The 14,729-nt window shown below is 47.7% G+C and overlaps 1 protein-coding gene, 1 long non-coding RNA gene and 3 other non-coding genes across 6 annotated transcripts in view; 4 read left to right on the top strand and 1 right to left on the bottom strand.

Annotated features, from left to right (window-relative positions):
* Positions 1-608: 608 nt before the first annotated feature.
* LOC114082970 (uncharacterized) lies at positions 609-3,746 on the top strand. 2 transcript variants are annotated; one of them, XR_003581074.3, is made up of 6 exons: positions 609-1,401; positions 1,635-1,723; positions 1,959-2,004; positions 2,672-2,739; positions 3,119-3,208; positions 3,435-3,746. It is a non-coding gene; the product is annotated as an uncharacterized lncRNA (long non-coding RNA). The 2 variants fall into 2 exon arrangements; XR_003581073.3 differs by lacking the exon at positions 609-1,401 and having other exon boundaries at positions 1,414-1,723.
* On the top strand, positions 1,805-1,875 carry LOC114082985 (small nucleolar RNA SNORD49). The gene has a single exon (XR_003581077.2). It is a non-coding gene; the product is annotated as a small nucleolar RNA SNORD49 (small nucleolar RNA).
* Positions 2,519-2,592, top strand: LOC114082984 (small nucleolar RNA SNORD49). Its single transcript, XR_003581076.2, has one exon. It is a non-coding gene; the product is annotated as a small nucleolar RNA SNORD49 (small nucleolar RNA).
* LOC114082986 (small nucleolar RNA SNORD65) lies at positions 3,291-3,362 on the top strand. Its single transcript, XR_003581078.1, has one exon. It is a non-coding gene; the product is annotated as a small nucleolar RNA SNORD65 (small nucleolar RNA).
* A 2-nt stretch (positions 3,747-3,748) lies between the features above and the next one.
* The window catches only part of Lrrc75a (leucine rich repeat containing 75A), a 41,212-nt gene continuing 30,231 nt past the window's right edge, over positions 3,749-14,729 (bottom strand). Inside the window, exons 3-4 of the mRNA XM_027924089.2 lie at positions 6,550-6,665; positions 3,749-5,520 (exon numbers count right to left, since the gene is read on the bottom strand). Of these exons, the coding sequence (XP_027779890.2) occupies positions 4,983-5,520; positions 6,550-6,665 (654 nt within the window). The 3' untranslated portion in view covers positions 3,749-4,982. The remainder of the gene's footprint in view (positions 5,521-6,549; positions 6,666-14,729) is intronic.

Genomic DNA, 14,729 nt, shown 5'->3' with positions numbered 1-14,729 from the left:
GGGGAAGGCAGGGACCCCCACATACATCATAGCATCTCTTAGCAAATCATCACATATCGCGGGAAAATCAAATAACAACTCTAAAACATGATTAGCACATTCACTGGCGGGAACAAGTTGGGTAGGGGTGATTGGTTACTACAAGAGGGGGATTTATTTGAACTGATTGGTTTAAGCCAAGAGGGGTGTTCATGCTGAACTACATGGTTTCCCAACACCATAAACTCCTGGGAGGGTCGTCTGGCATCCCAGATATTTCCATGTCTCATGCTGATTGGTGGCTGCTAGGGGGTTGCTATGGGTCCCCACCTAGCCTGTCAGGGACACCTGGCGCAGCAGATCTCTCCTGTTATTTGTAGATAAACAACTTAGCAGGGTGGGAATGTGCCTAGGAGTGCTCTGTGGGTCTTTCCAAGGACAAAGGTCATGTCCCTTCCTTGGACAGGCTTTGCTCTGAGGTAGAGGCTGGTTTTTCATTTCCAGTCAAAATGAATATAGTTCTCCCTTGGTATAGTTTGTGTACAAAATGGGTGTATGGGGAGTGATTTTTTTTTTTTTTTTTTTTTTTTTTTTTTAAGATCAACTCCCGGGTCTCATGCATGCTGGAGTGTTCTACTAGAGCTACATCCAGAGTCCTGGAACCAAATATTTTTTTAAATAGGGGAAAAACGAACCCATTCATACACTGAAAGTAAAGTATCCCCAGAGGGAGAGTTTTCCATTGCCAACGTGATAGGATCTGGATGAAGGAATCATGAAGGGGCGGGAAGGAAAGATCTTCATTGCAAAGGGCAGGAAGGATGGATCCAGATTCCTCTGCTTGCTCCCTAAAGGTCATCCTAAAAGAGGAGTGATGAGGGCTGTCAGTGCTTTGAGACGCTCCGTGGGTATTTTGAAATAGCTGTGGCGAAAGAACAGACCGGCCTGCTTATTAGATTGAAGAGCAGTTATTAATTCTGAACTTGCAGTATGCCCTGGCCCTGCGGTTTCAAGGGATTTTATTTCATGTGGTATTTAGAACTACACTGTGGGGCGATCGTGTCTTCATTTTCCACACGAACAATTGTGACCTCACAAGGGATGAGTAATTTGCTCAAGACCACACAGCTAAAGAGGGGCGATACCGGACTTCAGCCCCAGGAACTAGGCTCTGGAATCCGCCCTTCAACCTCCAAGCAGGCGCAGCGCGCGTGGCGTTACCCAGAATTCTCCGCGCCGCGGAAAAGACCACTAGCTCAATGTTCCGGGGGAGTTCTGGGAGGTGTCTGTAGCGTTAAAAGGGCTGGAAGTGCGGTGAGTTTTTGCCAGATCACCCTTTCTTATGTGAGGAATGGGATATTCCGACATCTTAAGGTCCATGGACTCTGCAGGATCGGTCTTTTCACTATGGACTTTGTGGAGGTAGGATGTTTTATCGTGTACGGTTGGGTGTTGGTGGCAAGGACGAAAAGAACTGGAATCTTTTTGTTTCCGGAAGCTTGGTGAAAGGGGCTGGTGTTGTAACGGCGTTTCTCCGTGGCGCCGATGTCCACGTGGGCTTTGTGGCTGACTCTGCGTCCGGGTGTCGGGACTCTCACCGGACAGAATCAGGCCACCGTGGACCGAGGGTTATAGACCGCGTGTTTTTTCTGCAGGGCTACCGCGGCAGGCCCCTCGGGTCCGCAGATTTAAGGACCCAGAACTCCGGCCCGCCATGAGGACTGCGCAAACATGATAAAGCTGGGTAAGTTGGGGTCAGCCTGAAGCTTGGAGTCCACCGCGTGTGGACGGATTTCAGTGGGACCGTAAGGGAGATCTGTTTGGCTGTTCTGATGATACGAATAATAGGAAGTGCCGTCAGAAGCGATAACTGACGATGTTTATGCTCGTCTGACCGCAGTCGCAGAGATGCAGTGATTTAGCTGAATATTACCGCTAGAATCTGCCCTCAATTTCTCTCCTTTTTCCATGTGTTTCAGATGGCGGGCTTAATATAGAATATTGAAGGGAGCGGCCTGTCATAAGGTAAGCAAGCCCTGGTCTGGGAAGTGATTAATATTTGAAATTGTAACTCAGTTGTCTTAAGCATTCAAGTTGGCATTTTAGTTTTGTACATTTAGCATTATGGAATGTGTCATTGCATAAGGTGGACCTTCAGAAGCTGGAGAGGGATGCATTAAGCTGCATCTAGGAACTTGTTTTTTTTTTATTTTTTAACTCGGGGATGCTTTATCATTGAGCTGTATTGTATCCCTGACCTTTTTAAATTTTGAGACTAGGTGTAAGTTGCCTAGGCTGGGCTTTGGTGTTTCTGCCTCGTCCTCCAGCATAGCTGAGATTACAGGTGTGGGCCACCGGGTCCTCTCTTTTTTAATGTAGTGCTGAGGATCGGACCCAGTGCCTCACATGCTGCGAGGTGAGCGCTCTACCACTGAGCCATAACTCCAGCCCCTCCAGTGGGTTTTTAAGGCAATGTTAGTTTTGTTTTTGACAATATACAGGTCTCTGGAGCAATATTGGAGAGTAGTGAGGTGTTGACTGCTCTGATGAAACCACTAATAATAGGAAGTGCCGTCAGAAGCGATAACTGACGATAACTATTCCTGGCTGACTGCAGTTAACAAGTCTTTACCATTTATTGGTGCCCAGGATAAAGTTGGTCTGAACTGTGACAATTGCTATATTCACTCAGGGTGCATATTAGCAGAAGGAACACCAGCAGCTGAGTTTTGGAGCCTGGAACATTTGTCTTTTCGTGAGGTAAGCTTTGGCCTCTAGAGAGAGTATAGTGACCTTTATTGGTGATATTCTGGAAATCCTGAGTGGCATGCATAGCCGTAGAGGGGTTCTCAGTTTACCTCTTGGTGATTTAATAATCTTGAACCAATTTACCTATCTGTTCTGAGGTATAGTTTTCCTTATTTGTCAGAAGGAACCATAATCTTAGGTATGTGAGGTTTGAAATGTGACTGAGTAGAGTTACAGCTTCCAGACAAGCTAATTAGGACTTATGTAATTCAGTAATTTTACCAAAAAAAAAAAAATCTCTTCTGTAAGGTCTTAAAGGGCTTTTTTTTTTTTTAAATTAAGTTGCTACTCAGGCTAAAAGAAATGCCTCTCCTGCTTCTGTGGTCTTTAGGTGCTTTGCTTTATCCATTCTCAGGATTTTGGAATGGAGCCCTGAAGTGCAGGTTATAGACCTGGTGGCAGCACCTAAGCCCTGGAGGAGGTAAGCCTTGATCTACACAAAAATTACCTTATTAGTAGAATGATAAAGTGGCTAGTTGTTTTAAGTGACTTAAAAGGATATCAAATGATGAAATCACCTAAAATAGCTGGAATTACCGGCAGATTGGTAGTGGTGAACCTACGGTTTTCTGAAGATATCATTGCTCTTTTGAATGACTGCTGTTAATTGGAGTAGAAAGTAAGATTGAAATTTAGTTTCTTTGCAGGCTGTAGCTCCCAGAGGATGATCAGTTCCGGGGATCAGTAACTACCATTGATTTGGATTCTGAAAATCTAAACAGCTTCAACATTTGGAAACGTGGTCACCTTGTGTATCAGGCTGTTCACAAGAGATCATTCAACAGGCCTGATTGGTGTCGTTACCCCACCCAACAGGAATTTCTATACCTTTTAATCATTTTATGTGTACACATTGGTTGCCCTTATATTGGAAGGGTGAGATCTTTAAGCCAAAAATTGTTTCTCTTGAATATAATGTCTAATACCATAATAAACAATGGTCTTTGGTGATTCTTGAATATGCATATTTGAAAAACAAGTTCAATTTTACTTTTGTCAGGTATTAGCACTCATCTTGTAAACTTCTGGTCAGTCTAAGCTGTTTTCCTTTTAACAACTGTAGACTTAACAGGGAAAAATTTCCAAAAGCGTTTAAGGCATTCATACTTGATTCCAACCAATCCCTGCTGCCCATAGTCTATTTCCTTCCTGGGTATGATCTTTTCTATTTGCCAGGAGGCCAGGGGTCACTTGTAGCTAGCTAGTGCCGATCTTGTGAGGCTTTGCTTCCCTATACTTGCTTGCCTCAATATTGTGATTGTATCTGGTCTTGAGAATTCATTTGCTCCCAGTCTCTGGGCGTGGGTCTAGGGGTTACTTGGGATTAAAAGTTGAGTATGGGGGCAGTGGACCAGGTGAGTTAGGCTCTTGGTTTCCAGTTTTCTCCTTAATAACCGCCATAGGCTCACTGGTCATGGGATTTTTAGGAATGCCCTCATAAGTTAGGGGGTTGAAGCCAGAGTTTCAAGTGGTAGGCAAGTGCTCTGCTATTGAGCAAACATCCTTTGCATACAAGTTTGAGCTGTCCTCAGCCTGTGAATAACAATGCTGGCTAAGGATCAAGATTTCTGATGGGTTTTCCCATGCATGCCTGTGTGCATAGGCACTTGTCACCACAGGATGCTCTAAATATTTTAAGGTGTGGTGAGAGCTGGTTTTAGGAGCAGGTCCCTGGACCTGGAAGCTAAAATGTGGGAAGTCAGTTCCAAACCTGAGACCCAGCAAGAAGAGCACCTTCCTTAAGTCCATGCTTAGCATAGCTAAGAACTAGGCTCCAACCTCATTAAGTTGGACTTAACATCTGGGTGGAATTTGCTTCCCCATGTAGGACAGAACTGGGATGGCAGGGGCCTGTCTGCTGTTTGGAGAAAAGCTCTTGGTAACATTGGCTCAAGCTTCATCATCTCCAAACCTATGCTTTTCCCAAATCTGAGGAAGCCAAGGACTGAGCTGTGGGGTACCTGGAGCCCCTTGAGCTAGGGGTGAGTTATTGGGAGCCAGAAGGCAGATGCTGGGATTGGAGAGATGGAAAGGACCAAAGGGAAGTAGTGCACAAATCCCTCTTTCCCAGGTACTAGGGTCTGCTCTTCTGCGGGGGAGGCTGCTGTAGCCCCAGCCTCCTGATGGGAGGAGCCCCTAACTTGCCTCAGCCATCCTGCTCTATAGACTCCCTGGTGAGGCTTATCACTTACATGTCATGTCTGAGTCACAGCCTCTTTGCCCTCGTGGTGGTCTTTGGCAGGTGACACAGGGCCCCCTCCAGGGTCCTCCTGACCCAATGTCCCTTCCCGAATCTCCTCCCCACTGCCTGGCCCCTCACCCAGTTCCAGGATGGTGGGTAGGTGGCCCTGTTTGGGAGACCGCTTGCGCAGGCTGAGCAGGAAGGGCTGGGGCAAAGAGAAGATGTCCACATTGTTGCCCAGATCTATCCATGTGACATTGGGGAACTTGCTGGGGTCCTTCAGGGTGTCAGTAAGGTCACGCAGCAAAGCCCGGGTCAGCCGATTGCCATTGAGGGCTAGTGTGGTGAGGCGGGGCAGGGTGCTGAGTGCTGGCAGCAGTTGCAGGACCATGTCATCTGTGAGACCCGTGAAGCCCAGCTCCACGCTGTCTACTTGCTCCCCACAGCGCTGCAGGTAGGTGGTCACTCGTTCCAGGTCACGGGAGGTCAGTGGGATGCCAGACAGGTCCACTGTGTTGTCTGGAGGATTCCCAGCCAGGACAGCCTTGAGGCTTAAAAGGAAGGGACAGCAAGTGAAGCAGACTTCCTTGAGAGGCAGAAACAGCCACCACCATGGAGCCAGCCTCTGCTTAGCTAATTCTAGGGATCATTTTCACTCCTTGTCAGCTATTGCTTTTTGCCCTCTGTTGCCCTGCTCCTTGTTCTGGAGCCAGGGCCCAGGCTGCTCAGCCTGATGAGGAGTGTGCCCACCATCCTGTTGTGGCTGGCTTCAAGGCTCAGACACAGTGGTGAAATTTCCAAGTGCCCAGGCAAGCCCTGAGTCCCAACCCTGGGAAGGAAAGGGCGGTGGAAGGGGCTCACAGCTTGCTCTGTGAGCATGTTAATACCAGCATCTCAGGGGTCACAGATTTCCTGGCAAAACCAGGTAATTTCCTATTCTTAGGGTCTCCTGGGAGATTGGTCATAGCTGGCTCATTTTGCTGCTTCTGATTAGGGGCTAGCCCAAGGAGCTTGGAGGTAAAGCCCTCAAGGCATGAGGCTTCACTGCCTGGAATAACGCCTGGCATTTGTTCATGACTTCTTTTATCAATGTTAGTAACAAAGGAGACACATCACATCAGGGAAACAAGGGTGGTGAACAGCTCTGCACTGGAGTCAAACCTGAGCTTGAATCTGGCCCTGCTAATTACCAGCTGTGAAATCCTGGCCAGTCAAATGGTAACAGTGACAAGTCCCTACCTCATTCATTCCTTTAACAGATGTTTATTAAGCTCCTATTATGTGCCAGTATTGTTCTAAGTACTGGGACCACAATGGTGAACAAGATGGGCAAGATTCCTTCCCTTCCCTCTCCATCACACATCCCACCACACATCCAGGATCCCTTTCCAGCTCCTCACAGACACCTGGAATGCCCTCCTGGCTGCTTTTCCTATCCTTAAATTCTTCTGGAACTCACTGCCTTCAGGCTGCTTTCCTGGACACCCCACTGCCCTCATCCCTTCTCCCCCTGCCCTGGAGAGTATCATAGCAGGATGGGCAGGAGCATGGCAGACTTGCTTAAGGGGACCACCACTCACCAGGCTTGTGGCTTCCTCTTCACCATCCCTCGGTGCCGCCTCCACTCAGAGTGGGGGCTGAGGTGATAGGTCAGCTGTCGGCATAGCTTCTCCATGGCACCTAGTGCGTCTCCTTCCTGCAGAGGCAACCATAGGTGTGGGACCATTAGTGTCAATGAAATGGTCAGAGGTGCACAGGCTCTCACATCCCCAGGCTTCCTGTCTTCTTGGGACAAGCACAGCACTCCGAGGCTGAGCAGGGGAATATCTGCCCTGCTGGCCCTGGATGGGTGCCCCCTGCAGGGTGCAGTGGGTATGAGCTTGTCTGCACAGTGATTTAGTTTGTGTGCACTGATGGAAAACTTCAGATTTATATTTAAAAAAATCTGGATTCCAGGCATTCTGGCAATAACTGGCTGGTGGTGAGTATCAGCTGATCCCTTTGACTGGGATTTACCACAGCCCCTGCCACTCCCCAACATCCAGGGCCACTCTGTTCTCTCGCTTGCTCAACAAATACTTATTGAGCACTTAGTAGGTGGCAGGCTCTTATTCTAGGAAGCTGGGCTGCAGCCATGAGCAAATGTCCTGGTTCTTGTATATGACACAATAAAGAGAAAAGTGAAATATTTTTATCTGTCTCTCTTAAAAGTGGGAAAATAAAAGACTGAGAGGACCAAGTCTAGCTCAGCCAAATTCTTTCATCTATATTACTTGTCTGACCCATCAACATCTGAGTTTGAGACCCTGGGCATTATGGGCTGAACTTTGTACCTCCAAAATTTCTATGTTGATATCCTAACTCCCAGTTCTGAAGAATGTGATTGTTTTTGACATAGGGCTTTTAGCAAGGTAATTAAGGTAAAATGAGGTCATGGGTGGATCTTAATATGGCTGTTGTCCTTATAAGAAGTGATTAGGGGGCTGGGATTGTGGCTCCGCGGTAGAGCGCTTGCCTAGCACAGGTAGGACCCGGGTTTGATCCTCAGCACCACATAAAAATGAAGGCATTGTGTGTGTCAATCTACACCTAAAAAATAAATATTAAAAAAAAAGAGAAGTGATTAGGGGGTTGGGATTGTGGCTCACTGGCAGAACACTTGCCTAGCATGTGTGAAGCACTGGGTTTGATCCTCAGCATCACATAAAAATAAATAAAGGGGGCTGGGATTGTGGCTCAGCAGAGAGTGCTCGCCTAGCACAGGTGGGACCCGGGTTCTATCCTCAGCACCACATAAAAATAAAGGCATTGTGTTTGTCCATCTACACCTAAAAAATAAATATTTTAATAAATAAATAAAGGTTAAAAAAAATCTCCCTCTTTAAAAAAAAAAAGCAATTAGGACCACTGGGCCCAGTGACGCATGCCTGTAATCACAGCAACTTGGGAGGCTGAGGTGGGAGGATCACAAGTTTGAGGCCAGACTCAGCAACTTAGCAAGACCCTGTCTCAAAGTAAATAGGGCTTGAGGATGTAGCTCAGTGTTGGAGCACCTCTGGGTTCAATCTCCAGTACCTACCCCCCAACAAAAAAAAAGATTAATATCAGATACAGGGGACTGTCTGCTGTATTGACTTTCCTTGGGATGGAGCTGGAGTCTCGTATAGAGAAAAGACCATGTGAGGATACAAGGAGTCCTAGGAAGAGAAGCCTCAGAAGAAAGCAATCCTGCCAATCTTATACTTTTGACCTCTAGAACAGTGAGAAAAATAAATTTCTGTTGTTTAAGCCACCAGCTGTATTTTATTTATTTTTGTTATGTCAGCTGAGCTGACTATACTGGGTTAATTGCAGCATAAAGATTCCAACTCCATCCCACATGATTCCAATCAGCAGCCCCATGTGCCAGACTTGTGCCAGGTAGAGAGGGCAGGAGTCCTGCCTGGGGGAGTGAGTGGCCAAGAATGGGCTTCTGCCAAAAGATTCAGAGAGCCAGAAAGTGCTCAGGCTCATATGGACACCATTGGGGATGTGGCAAGGTTCAATGCATTAAGGCATGGCTAGCTTTTAAATTATGATTGCCATCGTCACTTTGCTAATAGAGAGGCAGCATATTAAGTAGTTACGAATATGGACTTGGGGCTGGGCATGGTGGTATACACCTGTAATCCCAGCGGCTAGGGAGGCTGAGGCAGGAGGATCATGAGTTCAAAGCCAGCCTCAGCAACTCAGGGAGACCCTGACTCTAAATAAAATACAAAAAAGGGATGGGGATATGCAACCCTGGGTTCAATTCCTAGCACCACCCCCCCCCCCAAAAAAAAAGTGGATCTGAGGCCAAATTATGTGGATTTGAGTCTTGGCTTTGTTTCTTCCTGCGTGTCCAGGGGCAAATCACTGACCTCTCTGCTTCCAACACTCATCTATGAAGAGATAACAGTACTAAGCTCACAGGATTCTGGGAGAATTAAATGAGTTACTACTTGTACAGCATCTTTATGCAGTTCTGAACATAGTAAGCTCTCTAGGATTGATTGCTAAATGAATAGTCAGCCCAAGTACAGATAAAAAATATTTGAAACAAAACTTGTGTCTGTTCTGAATATGTACACACTATTCTTGTTATTACTCTGTAAACAATATAACAATTACTTACATAGTATTTACCTGGTATTAGGTATTATAAGTAATCTAGAGATGATTAAAGCATACAGGAGGCTATGTATAGGCTGCATACAAAAAAGGCCATGTAATATAAGGAACTTGAAGGTCTGTGGATTCTGGTGTCTGCAGGGGGTCCTGGATTTAATCCCCTGTGGAATCGGGGTGGGGGGGGGAATGGATATGTTGATCTGTACCAGCATGAATACACTGAACCCCTATGGGTGAAGAAGGAAGGTTACTTCTGCCCAGGCTCAGATTTGAGCTGGGCTTTAAGAGCAGACTGAGTAGTGACTTAGGGTGAAGAAAAGAAACATGAGGCATCCTTGAATGAAGAGGAAACAGATTGTGTGTGTGTGATGGGGCATGGGGGCAGGTGAGAATCTGGGGCCTGAACACTTTGGGCTATCTCTGTGGCTACGGCTTTGGTCTAGGCCTCCCTTATTCCCTCCCCTGGATTATCATGCACCAGGTATTGTGCTAGAACTTTATGGAATCCCAACCCTCTAATAGAGAATATCTGTCATTACTGTTACACAGAGGAGGAAGGGAGAAAACCGAAGTCCATGAGGCCAGGCAGGGCTAATACAGAAACAACAGAAGAGACCAGGAATTGCAGGCCAGGGAGGGCCCAGAGTGGACGGCACTGTTTAGAGCCCACCTGTGGACTCTCGTTCTCCACAAGCCTCGCCCCTTCCCCCCATATATATTGGTACTGGTGATTGAACCCAAAGTGGATCTACCACTGAGCTACATCCCCAGCACTTTTTATTTTGAGACAGCATCTTGTCAAGTTGCCGAGTCACTGGGATCACTGCACCTGGTAGGAAGCATTGCCATGTTCTGTTGCCTCAGGCTGGCAGATAAATAAGCAGGAATTGCCTGGCACCATAGGCAGTCTCACTGACAACCCCTAAAGTTGACGTCAGATTCCTAGACCCAGATTCTTTCTTAGTCTAGTCACATGGAATGGACGGGAAGACACTGAGGGGGAAGCAGGGGGAGCGCTGCTCACATGGGAAATTGAGAAGGCACAGAGAAGCAGGATAGTGTGGAGCTGTGGGCATCAGGGAGGAGGAGGATGGCCAGTCAGATGACCACGGGGGCCACTAGATCTCCAATAAGGAGGCCTTGGTCAGCACAGGCTTGGGGGTGAAACAATGGGATGTGACAAAAGAGATGGGTGGGTAGCTAGGGCACAGGGAGCTCAAACAGTTCCCCAGGTGATTCCCTTGTACAGCCAAAGTGGAGAAGCACCGGGTCAGATGCTTTAAAGCAGTGGGTGGGATCAAGTGGCCTGCCAAGCATTCCCAGGACAGAACATTGCCAGTCTCCTGAAGCAGCTGGTCCAAAGCTGAGCACTGAGCTCCTCATCTCTGGCTCCTCCTCCAACCACTTCCCAGGGTTCCAAAATTGGAGGGTGGGGTCGGGGAGCATAGACTTTCCCTCCACCCTCTAGGCCTGGGCAGCTGAGCCTTAAAGAAAGAGAACAAAGAGGTAAAAGAAGGGTGTCAATGCACCACTTATGCCACAAGGGGGTAGCTGTGTGCAGGTTGAGGCTCCGGACTGAGAGAGAAATTCAGGGAGCCTCAGCCTCATTGGCTAAACTGGGACAATAGATGTGGACACTGAATAGAGTGGTAGTTGAGACTAAATGTGAGCTAATGATCGCACAGAAGTGACAGTTCGCTTTTGTTCATCTGAACTAAATAGACCATAGATAACTTTTTTTTTTTTTTTTTTGTGGTGTTAGGGATTTTGGGAACCCAGGACCTTTGGCATGCTAGGCAAGCACATTACCACTGAGCTACACCCTCAGCCCTATTAACATTTATCGAGCTCTTATGATACATTAGGTCTCTCCTTTGTGCGCTGCATGTATAAACTCATTTCAATCCTCTAACCAGGCTTAGAACAATCCTAACATACCTACTTTACAAATGAGGGAACTGAGGCCGTTCTGGAGCCTGGCTCATGACAATTCCTGAAGCAGGGAGAATAGAAAGGAGTAAGTCCCTGATCTTCCACTCTTTCTGCCCACCCCCCCTCCCCGATCTTACTCCAGGCAGAGAGTGGTGAAGGAGTAAGCAGAGAAACCAGTCCACAGTCTCTCTATCTGGAATGGTGTCCCGCAGAAGTGAGCAGGGTGGTCAATATGATGAATTTATGAATGAGTGAGGGAAGGACAATAATTTATGTAATACTGGGGGCCTTTACAAAGGTCCCTGAGGGAGGAAAAGTGGCAGATGGCATCACTTTCTGTCAGCTAGGAGATGGAGCAGTGTTAGGGCACTGGGATCCTCCCTGAGGGGCCTCCAGGCCTGCCTCAAGCATCTTTCCAACATGTCACTGAGAAGTTCCTTAAAGAGATCCTTCCCGACACCTCCAGACAGTTCACTGGATAGGTCTGGAGAACCTACACTGTCCTGAGACACCTTGATTGCACCATGGCCCCTTCCTTCCTTCACCTTCCTCTCTGGATAAGAGGAAGAGCTACAGAGAGTTGATCCTACAAACTGCCAATGAGCCTCCTGCATAGGTTAGGATTCTCGTATTGACCAGAAGCCACTCAGTTGGCTCAAATGTTTATTCTACAGATACACAATGTCTTGTGGATCCAAAGGCAGCTAAGCTTGATCAACTTCATAAAAACATGGTGCAGAAGTCCATTCACCTCTCCTCTTCTCAACCCTGCCGTCCTCTGTTTCTCTGCAGACTGTTCTTTCCCATGCCACTCACATGGTAGGAATATGGCTGTGTCCACACTGCTGCCCCCGGCCCCTGCCATTTACTTCTCAGGGTTCCAGTTCCCAGAGGAGTCAGGGCTGTGTCTGAGCTTCAAGTCTAGGTTCCAGGGCATATTGGTTGTGCTCTGCCAGTGCCCACTTTTGGACCAGTCATCTGGAGCTTGGCAGTGGGGTCGGGTTGCACAAAGAGCCACTGGTCTGCACTACTTGGAGAAAGAAGTTCCTAAAGGAGAGGGGTCAGCAGCCCATTGGAGGGCTGGGTGCAGGGCATGTAACATGCATAATAAACATTGCCTCTTGCCATAATTCTCTCAGGCCAGGTTAGCATGACACATGTGGCTGCTTCATATCTGGGAGGCAGCTGTCTCTTGACATTTAAAGTACACACAGCTGAGCATGGTGGCACACTCCTATAATCCCAATGACTTGAGAGGCTGAGGCAGGAGGACTGCAAGTTCGAAGACAAGTCTGGGTAACTTAGACCCCTCAAAAAAAAAAAAAAAAAAAGGCTGAGAATATAGAGTGATAAAGCATTCTTGGGTTCAATCCTCAGTATTGGGGGGAAAAAATCACACATGAGTGGCACTTCCTCCCCTTTTGTTTCCTCCTTTCTTTCCTACCTTCTTATTCCTCTATCTCCTCTTTCATTCGTCCATCTCTGAGCTGGTTGAAGAAGGCCTCTGAGAAGATGTTTGAGCTCAGTCTGAAAGCAGGAGAGGAAAGTGTAGCCAGAGGAGGCTCATGTTGTGTCCAAGGGGACAGCCACCTCCTAAGGTGGCTTCAGCAATGTACCAAGAACAGAGAGGTGGCCTGTGTGGCTTGAGCAGAGCATTCAGGGTCAAGAGTAGGAAAGATGAAACCCGAGATGGAGTTTTAATTTACTTTTTAATTTCATTTTTTTTGTGGTGCTTTTTATTTTTATTTCTGAAGGATTTTCAGTGAGATATGGATGAGATCCAATTTACCTGTCATACCAACGAGCTCTGGCTGCTCTCCAGAGTACAGGAAGTAAGGAGGCAAAAGTGGAAGCCCAGAACCCAGTGGGAGGAGATTTCATTCTGGAGACGGGATGTGGCTGGTCAGAAAGGCAGCAACAGAGGTGGGCAAAAACGGGAAGTCAACAAGCAGCATCTGTGGCTCCTTTTCAGCATGGCTCTCAGATTACTAGAGCTGGCTTTGCGGGGACACTCAAGACAGAAGTGCCTGGGAATTTACCTCTCCTGGGAAGTCCTTCACCTGGGACAAATGAGGCAGAAGTGTGAAAGCCCAGTCTCTGCCTCAGCCTGGGACTCTGCCTGAGATTGCCTGGCTTCCCTTCTACCTTACCCGGCTTCTGCTACCGGGTGGCCATCTTAGTGGGAAGGCTGTCTTGCAGATGCTTCCCCATGTGATCAGCCCTTTTCCTTCTTCCCATCTCATAGCTGATGGAGACCACCTCATAGCTGGCAGTTCTGACAGAGAGGCGGCCTGTGTGGCTTGAGCAGAGCACGCAGGGTCTACAACTTCTAGGCCCACAACTTGGGCTGTTAGGGGATTTTCAGATGCAAAGAACTAAGAGGAGGAAGTCCTGGTGTCAGTCCTGAGCTGCAGTGGGATTACCCCAATCACCAGCTTGGGGACCCCAGAGCCAGGACCTCTCATCCCTGTCTCATCCACAATTGGGAGAGTTCTTCAAAAGAGCCTCTCCTGCCACATGGCCTTGGGAGGGGCAGGGGACCCAGGGGCCAGGTACTGGGCCTCCAGTAGGGGCAACCGTACTCCAGCTGGCTCTGGAAATCCCAGAGACCAGCCTGCTGTTTTTCCAAGACACCAAGTGGGCAAGGACCACATCTTCTGCTGTTCCCACAACAGACCTGCAGGGCCTGAGCACAGTGCCAGCACACGTAGCTGCTCACTGATCTGCTGCCACCTTGGCTCCTGGTCACCCAGGCCAGGCACACACAAGGGCCTCTCTCAAATAATCTCATTGAAGTCTGGAAACAGGCTGGTAGGAGATGATTTTGATGTCCATTTTATTTATTTTTATTGCAAATTTTAAAATTTTTTGGTACTGGGGATTGAACCCATGAGGAGCACTCACTTGGCTGTACCTAGGCCTTTTTTAATTTTGAGTGTGGGTCTCACTAAGTTGCTCAGGGCCTTGCTAAATTGCTGAAGCTGGCCTTGAACTCTTGCTTGAACTCTTGATCCCCCTGAGCTGCTGGAATTAAAGGAGTGTGTCACCATGCCTGGCTTGGTACTCATTTTAGAGTTGAAGAAAACAAAGTTCAGGTAATCCAGTGATCTGAGAAAGATCATGCCATGTAATGGACTGAAGGTTTGCCCACCCTCTCACTCATATGTTGACACCTTATTGCCCAAGGTGATGGTATTAGGACATAAGGCTTTGGGAAGTGATTAGGTCACAAGGGTGGAGCCCTCAGATGGGACTACTGCCTTAATAACAGGAGGCCAGGGAGCTCTCTTGCCCTCATTCCACCATGTGAGGACACAAGGAGAAGGTAGCAGTCTGTGGCCAATAAAAGACTACTCACCAGATACCCTGATCTTGAACTTTCAGGCTCCAGATTGTGAAAAGTAAATTTACAAGCACTCCAACTTATGGTACTTTCTATTGCAGCCTGAACTAAGAGCACATATGTGGACCCTCCAGTGCCCACCCAGGGCTCTCTTCTCCTAGTCCTGCCTGGTCCTGTCTCATGGAGCCTTAGGGCATTTAACCACTTCCCATGTCCTGATCAGCACCAGGCAACTGAATGGGTCCAAACCCCTCCACAGCTCTCAGGTCAGATATGACCTTTTCCAGATCACTTCATTAACTGAATCTTGTTCTCCTCAATTCTCATGGGTGT

This window comes from Marmota flaviventris, chromosome 17 (genome assembly GCF_047511675.1).
Source record: "Marmota flaviventris isolate mMarFla1 chromosome 17, mMarFla1.hap1, whole genome shotgun sequence".
Classification (NCBI taxonomy): Eukaryota; Metazoa; Chordata; class Mammalia; order Rodentia; family Sciuridae; genus Marmota; species Marmota flaviventris.
This window is presented reverse-complemented; position numbering and strand designations above follow the sequence as displayed.